Consider the following 8,406-nt stretch of genomic DNA (forward strand, 5'->3'; position numbering starts at 1 on the left):
TCAGCAGGATCAGAAGATTAGGTTCCAAATCTATGCTGATGACAAGGTTTGTGAAACTTTTTTTATTAATAAAAAAATTGCTATAATGGTTAAAATTATAAAATTTTATCATGATTTTGTTTAGAATTGTGTGAAGGTTTTAAATTTCTCTTTAGGTTACACTAATATATCCTTGAAAATATGAAAAAAATTCTAACAAATAAGGTTTATGTAATTGTAGTTATTATGTTGTTAAGGCTACAATTATAAGGTAGTTGTAGAGGCCTATGAAATGAAACCTTTGGAAATTGATTGATCTAGATACTTTAGGGTTTGGAAATTTGTGGAGTTGCACTTAAGATCTCGGGTTTATCTGATCAACATCGATGACGCTTGTTTTTAATCAAATTTAAATTAAGAAAAAAGAAATTATTATTAATAAATATGATACTGATAATTATTTTATAATTACTATATATGATATATGAACTTTATCTCTTGAGATTATAAAATCAAACTTTTACCATTAAACTAATATTTAATCCACTATTCACTTGAATGTGAGTTATTAATGTATATTGAACTAACCCTTGCTTGTGATTTCAGAGGATTAAGCAAGTGGTGCAGCATGCAACCAAATTGAATGAAGCAATCTCAGCAGTAAGAGGGGTTCCTATAACAAGAGCTCACATAACAGTTGGTGGCAACTATGATGGACTTTGAAGCATAAATTAAGTGTCATCATGAAACATTTGAAGCATAAGATCTATCAATCACAAATTAAGTGCATCAATTAAGTGATTTATCATATATTCATGTAAATAACATGATGCACAAAGATATTCCCTAATTTCCCATCCTTGTTGTGTAAATATGCTATACATTCTCAATGGTCTTGTAAATTAAGTCACAAATTAGAGGCTTTTTTCACTATTGTTTGGTTGGTAGGTTTGAACTATCAAATGTTTCTAATTTTTATTTTGGTGATTAGTAAACAAATTAGAAGACATAATAAATTCAATGTATGAATAAATTATTTACCATTTTCAAAATAAATTCATTTAAAATTTTAGATAATTAAGTATTGGTTTAGTTTGGGTCATATGTTGTGTAAGTGATCATAGAACTCCCCTCTATTTTCATGTATGCAATACAATTATTCTCTGTTTTATTGGTAACTGAATACTTCTCTCTTTCTTTTATGCTGAAAAATAACCTTGCCAGTGTACATCCAACCAGCTAAGTGACAAGATTAATTATCCACTCAAACAAAGATATTTGTGATTTTTCTTTTTTAGATAATAATTATGGTAAATTTATTCAAATAAAACATCTAGCTTTTGCATCACAGGCTTTCTCACTTATATTTGGATACACTACTTATTGATGCTTAAGGAAATTCTAAAGATTGGGCTTGATAAAAAGTAAATAGAGGTATTTTTAATTTTATTATAATTTTATTTAAATTTTACTTTTTTTTTTATTTTTAGATGCAAAATATTTTAATTGTGTCAATTGGTATACTTTTTTACATTTGTGAAATTTTTTTAATTGTTGTACTTTATATTTTATTTTTTAAAACTTAATTATACATTAAAAAAATAACTATTTGAGAGATCAAAAACTCTAATTTTACTATCTTGAATTTTATGTTGACCCTACTCACTCTACTTTTTAAGAGGAGATATATTTTATATATATTTAACATCATAATAAATTTGTCAAAGAGTACAATAAAATAATACTGTAACTTTATTAAAATTCTATTTAATATAAAATTTTCTCAAAATTACGATAATAAAAAACCACACGTAATTTAATCAAACTCAAATTTAATTCAAACATACATTATCATGTGCAAGAAATTAGATAAATAAAAAAAACTTATACGACGCTATCCATTCTAATATAAATATAAATTAATCGAAAGAGTTAATATATTCAAAAAGGAGGGTGTAGAACAACAACACCAGTAAGGCAATAGCCAATTCACAAAAGTATGTTTAGTAAAAAATTCACAAAATTATATGGTCTATAAACACCTAATGTTCTAGCCCAAAACCACAAACATTGAGGTACCCCTAAACTTTTTTGTAATAATAGAAAACAATAGGCTTAATTGCAGTTTTCGTCTCTCTATTTTAGTTGAATCGCGAAAGTAGTCCCTCCATTTTGTTTCTTCCCAGTTTTGGTCCCCCAAACACAATTTTAGTCCAAAACTATGAAATTTTAGTTTTTAAAGTCGTACTACACCATTTATGATCATATATTTCAGGTACAATTGTTGTAAATGAAATCTTGAGGCATTGTGTGACTTAAATAAATGCAAAAAAAAAGGAAATTTCATCGAGTTTCGGACCAAAATTCAGCTTGGGGGACCAAAACTGGAGAGAAATAAAATGAGAGGACTATTTTCGCAATTCAGTTAAAATAGGAGGATCAAAACTGCAATTAAGCCAAAACAATATTATTGTATCGGAATGCCCCTAGAGCACACCAAAATCATATCCACACTTCCCATCTTTAATTTGGTTAGACTCCTTGTTCCTATAAACAAAAGACACATCATTTAACAACACCGAAATATTTTGCAACTTATTACAATGGAATCATAATTTCCATGGACAATAATTTTCTTATGATGTACTTCTTTTTTTACTAATTTCTTATTATGTACTTAATTTCCCCTAAATGAAGATATTTGTGATATGCATAAAAAAATGTAAATTATGTAGATTTCATATAATGTGATGCGAATGTGATGGACTGACAAATTTTTATTAATAGGATAGTGTGTATTAAAAACAATGTATTATACATTTCTTATTAATCTCTTTGTCTTTTAATAAGTGACTCATTCCACAAACAAAATTATTCGAAAAATGAATTACTTTTTTATTATTTACTCAAATCTCGATTAATTTAATTTTTAATTTGTTTTTTACTAATATAATCTATGAAATTAATGAAATCAAAAGTGTATTTACAATTTTAATAATTTAGATATTATAATTATAATGCATGACTAATTCAATGATTAAAATAAATGTTGATCCAATAATCAATCCTTCCAAGAAATGAAACTTATGGAGACATGACCTTTGTGACAATGACTTGCTCACATGGACGGACAACAATGGCACACGTTGTTCAGTGTTTAATTGTCAAACTGAGTTGTAGTGTGGTGGTGAGTAATTAGTATGTGTCATAATTATAATGAAAATGATATATGTTCTTAATTCGTATACTTGGAATGGGAATCCACCATATAGCTATTTCACAAATTACAAACTACTGAATGGGATGGTTATGGATTTTTTGTTTCAGTTTTCTAAAAAGTTAATTTTCAAAACAAAATATATTTAAGTAAAATGAGGTTAGGTTAATTTTTTGTTTCAGTTTTCTAAAAAGTTAATTTTCAAAACAAAATATATTTAAGTAAAATGAGGTTAGGTTAGTTTTTCTTTTATTTTGAAAAAAAATTATACCTAAAATTTAAAACAATAAAAATACTTTTTGTTTATAAAATAATTACAGAAATAAAAATTATATTTTATATTTTTTTTTTAACTTTAATATGCCACCACTAATGGTCCACCGCTACTCTATTCATCGTCGACCACTACTCTAACAAATGTGTATCATCACTATATTGAGTGTTTTTAATCACCAAGACTACCATAAAAAATGATAATAAAGAAAACTAGCTTTCGACAAACTTTTCTTATTTTCTTAATATAATCAACAAACTTATCTTTATTTTCTTAATTTGTTTATACTTCTTAATTTGTTTATACTTAATACCCCTTTGGAGGTTCGAAGATGTCCACAACCAAAGCATATTTAAACACAATGATATTTTGAACTAAAATAACACAAAAGGCGCATACTTGAATCTTTTTCTTCATCGTTCTTTCTCCATTCTTCACAATCTTCTTCCAAGGCTGAAGAACCAAGACCAACAAATTCTCCAAACAAACCTGATATTTCTCCTCAAAACCTCACTCTTAACCCTCGAATCCCTTTTTACCTTCATCCGAGCGAAAACATCAACTTTGTTTTTGTTGCACATCCGTTGAATGACAATAACTATCATAACTGGAGCAAATGCATGAAACAAGCATTATCATCCAAGAACAAGCTTTCATTCATTAATGGTTCCCTTCCTCAACCTTTTCTTCCACTGATCCAAATTTCATTGTGGGATCGCTGCAATAATATGTTCTTTCATGGATTACACAAACCCTAGCTCTTCACATTGAAGAGAGAAAAGCTTGTTTTGACAACACCACTGAATTGTAGAACGAACGATTAACCAAGGGCAACAATTTTGAGATTTCCGATTGCTCAAAGATTTGCATTCTATTAAACAAGGTGATTGTACCATTTCTGCTTACTTTACTGATTTGAAACTACTATGGGATGAGTTAGAATTTCTATGCCCCATTCATATTTATTCTTGTTCCCACTCGCTGTTCTTGTTCACTAAGCATCGATGTAGCTACGTACAAACACAATGAATACATCATTTGCTTCTTAAAAGGGCTCAATAACAACTACAACACTTGCAAGAACTCAAATACTAATCATGGATCCATTACCCTCCTTAAACAAGACATATTCACTTCTAGTTCAACAAGATCCTTCCTCAAATCCCAACCAACACGACTCAACTTCCTTTACAATTAGTTTTAGTAATTCTTCACACACAAAATTTTCCTTTCCTCAAGGCAAAGGGAGAGGTCTTGGTCAATCCCAACACAATATGGTTTGCATTCACTACAATAATACCAACTGAATCTAAAGTGACTTGGAAACAGGTTTGACAACTTCTCGATCGAAAGCTTTTCCTATCTAGTGTCAACTGATCCTTCAGCGTCTGCACCAACTAAATCGAAAGCTTAATTCGAAAGACAATAATAGGCTCGTGTGCTTGCGCATTTCCATTATGTACTTTAGGAGGAGATTTTGCTTTATTTGCAGGATTTCACTATTAGGTGGGTAAAATCTTTGGTCGGACATACCCTGAAAAACTTTAGGAACAGACTTCAAAGAGTTCTGATATCAAAGAATCTCAACCTACAAAGAATCTCAATGCTGATTCACTTCTTATACGTGAAAAGTTTCACTTAAAGCTTTTAAAATAACTTCCTCAAATTTCAACAATTAGTTTAACATCTCCAAATTAGGTACTTACTTTTGGTGCTTCTTAATGGCATGAATTTGTTTGTCAATATTCCTGGCAAAATTTTCTTTACACCAACATTTTTCTTTGGCACATTTTTCTTAACACCAACATGGGGCCTGTTAATCAAATTTCTTTATAAGGTTTTCCGATCAATTTAAATAAATTTAATAACCAATATAATAAATTTGATTTTAATCTTACACCCCTTATAATTTAAAAAATCGAATCAAGAAAAATAATCTTTTTCAGAAAAATAAGTGAAAAAAAGTGGGGATCAAAGACTTAATCAACAACATAATAGCAACATTCATAGAAGTGAAAACAAATAAAGAACTTCATTCGAAAACATTAAAAAAAATCTTACATAAATTATTATTAAATCAACAAATAAACCACGAACATACAAATTTTCATTAAAAAGAGATCAAAATAGAACCAATGTCTGAAACTAGATGGGAAAAGAACACTCATAACAATGTATGTTCCTATCTTTCAAATTTGATTCTTCAAATTAAATGAGTTTCAGAGGGTTAAAAACCTTTTCAATATTAGCCTCCGTGCGAACCGAAAAATCTATAAAAACAAGTTTTTTCAGCTGTTTGGTAGAGGCTTAAAAAAATGAAAAATAACATCAAAAAATTATTAACATTAAAATCAAAAAAAAATGTCCAAACAACAACAAATCAGAACTATTTAGTTTCAAAACAAATTGAAAAAATGAATATCCGAATATATCTAGGAATGGAACGGTATTAAAAAAATTCCACACCCTCAAACAAATTCAGATATATAATAATAATTGATATTTGCCTCTGTCTGAACTAAACAACATTGTATGATTGTTTAGTTATTCGAAGGCATTTGTTACAAAAAAAATAACAAACGTTAAATTAAAGTTATAAAGTCAAAAATAAATATATTGAAGAATATGTGAAAGGCTGTTTGAGTTACAAATGATATGAGAGAACAAATTGTAGATTCAAAAAGCCTATCTTTGAATGAAACCTAATAAACATTAGATTTTCTATTAATATTTGCCCCCTAACTAAGTCAAATATGAAATTGAAATTTTTCATAAGACAACTCAAAGGGGCATAGCATAAAAAATAAAATATGGTGTAATGAAGCAGAAACTATAGAGATGAATAAAATTAGAGTGTGTGAAGTGAAGTTAGAGAATGGGAATATGAAATTTATAAGATTTATAAGATGAAGTAATAATAGTGAAATAGAGAGAAGTAGAATAATCACGATGCGGCGCAGAAACGCTTCTTTGGGTATAAGAGATTTTGAATTAGGGTTTCCAATTTTAAGGTTATGTGATGGGTTGATCTTGTAATGGGCCTGTGTGGTTCGTAGAGGTTTAGCCCAATAAGCCCATGTATCATTAAAAAGAGATGCAAAAGGAGAAATCGACCATGCAAAAGACAAAATTACCCTCTCTGTTTTTCTTTTTTGAAATAAATTTATATCATCTTATGGTGTATATGTATTTCTAAACAAACTTATGATAGATATGTAGAGTTTTATTTTGACATTAAACAAAAAATTAATTTATATATGTTATTAGTGTAAAAATATTTATATTGTTAATAAATTACAATTGAGTGTGATTGTAAATTTAAAAATATTTATAAAAATGTTAACTTTTTTTACATTTTAAAGTTTGAGAATTTTAATCTCGTAGTCAATTTTCATATTTTTTATTGACTACAAAAGAATTCATTATTTTCAGTCTATAATTTTCACTACTTTTGAAGGAATTGTGTTTGCATTGTTGCACAACTAATTAACATAACATTTTCCCTTATTTTAAATAAACAACCTCATTGTAATTTACTATATGATAAACCACTAACATACAATCAGATTAAGGTTTTGGTTATCTAGTTTATGTTGCAACCATTCCTCATAACAAAACTCACTCCAATGGTTGTGATCCATGTATTTTGTTGGATATTCTTCTAGTTTTAAAGGTTGTAAATTATATAACCTTTCATGTGGAAATTTTATATCTCAAGAGATGTCGTTTTTTTAGACTCTATTTCTCATTTATAATTTACCTCACGATGATATTGACCATTATTTGACAATAAATAATGTTGTAAAACATTATGAATCCAAATCATTTATTGGATTTCACTAAGCAAATGCAGGAACCAATTATTGACATGATCAATCATCGTGTTGATTCTCAAAAATCAAATTGTTATCACAGGCCTTCTTCTTTCCTGTTCCAGACTGGCCCACTCAGAAAAGCTTATTATGAGTTGAGAAGATCATGAGTGACATTATGTTAAACTCATACTTGTGGTCAAAGTTTGAAATTCATGGAGGAACCAAATTGTTAAAAAAAAATATTATGTTCTATTGAAAGTTTAGTGTGTCATAAATCCCATTAAGTTTGATATTTTGATATATTTAATATTTTATTTTTTGTTTTATTTTCTGTGTAGTTTGGATGTATTGTCGGCAAAGTTGTAGTAGGCTTTTTTTTAGAAGATACAGTAAATTCATCATACGACTCTGAGATCTTAGATTTGAATTCAGGACAAAACTTCACACCTAACAATATTATTATTTGTCAATTAAACTATAACTTAAAAACGTTGCAGTAGATTTTATTATGTCATTTTTTCATCATGTTAATGATGATGATTTTGATGCTTTGTTGATCTCTCGTGGTATTAGAAAGATGATTCATTGCAATCATTAGTTTACAAAAGGAAGAAATTTCTATTTGCTTACAAAAAAGGAAGAAATTTTTATTTGCTCAAAAAAACGGAAGAGATTGCATTTTAACCTTGTTACATTATCGATATTAAATTAGTTGTTATACATCCAATATAATAAGCAAGACGGTGGCAAATTCGTTATTAGAGTAAACTTTGTTAGATCTGTTCTAATTGAACTGTTCTAAGATACACATTAAAAAATAAAACTACAACAAAACAAAACAAAAATAGTGGCAAATTTGTTATTATAGTAAAATTTATTAGTTATATTCTAATTGAACTGATCTAACGTACATATTTAAAAAAAAAACAAAACTGCAAAAAAAAAAACAGTGATAAATTTATTATTATAGTAAATTTTGTTAGATCTGTTCTAATTGAATTGTTCTAACATATACATTAAAAAAAATGTGGTGACAAATTTATTATTATTATAAATTTTGTTAGATATGTTATGTTAGACCGACCTAACAAGCCGTTTACAAATATATATATATATATATA

General features: G+C 27.8%; 1 protein-coding gene, 1 long non-coding RNA gene and 2 other non-coding genes across 4 annotated transcripts in view; 1 reads left to right on the forward strand and 3 right to left on the reverse strand.

The window, feature by feature from the left end:
- Positions 1-912, forward strand: part of LOC101508606 (uncharacterized) — a 1,714-nt gene extending 802 nt beyond the window's left edge. The window contains 2 exon segments of the mRNA XM_027332173.2: positions 1-46; positions 586-912. The exon segment at positions 1-46 is cut by the window's left edge and continues 17 nt beyond it. Of these exon segments, the coding sequence (XP_027187974.1) occupies positions 1-46; positions 586-702 (163 nt within the window). The 3' untranslated portion in view covers positions 703-912.
- A 2,755-nt stretch (positions 913-3,667) lies between these two features.
- On the reverse strand, positions 3,668-6,510 carry LOC105851569 (uncharacterized). The gene is made up of 2 exons (XR_001143317.3): positions 5,177-6,510; positions 3,668-5,058 (listed from the first exon to the last, which is right to left on the reverse strand). It is a non-coding gene; the product is annotated as an uncharacterized lncRNA (long non-coding RNA).
- On the reverse strand, positions 5,887-6,029 carry LOC113785561 (small nucleolar RNA snoR138). Its single transcript, XR_003471687.1, has one exon. It is a non-coding gene; the product is annotated as a small nucleolar RNA snoR138 (small nucleolar RNA).
- On the reverse strand, positions 6,094-6,223 carry LOC113785607 (small nucleolar RNA U19). The gene has a single exon (XR_003471732.1). It is a non-coding gene; the product is annotated as a small nucleolar RNA U19 (small nucleolar RNA).
- Positions 6,511-8,406: the final 1,896 nt, after the last annotated feature.

The sequence above is a fragment of the Cicer arietinum genome, chromosome 2 (genome assembly GCF_000331145.2).
Source record: "Cicer arietinum cultivar CDC Frontier isolate Library 1 chromosome 2, Cicar.CDCFrontier_v2.0, whole genome shotgun sequence".
In the NCBI taxonomy this organism is placed as follows: domain Eukaryota; kingdom Viridiplantae; phylum Streptophyta; class Magnoliopsida; order Fabales; family Fabaceae; genus Cicer; species Cicer arietinum.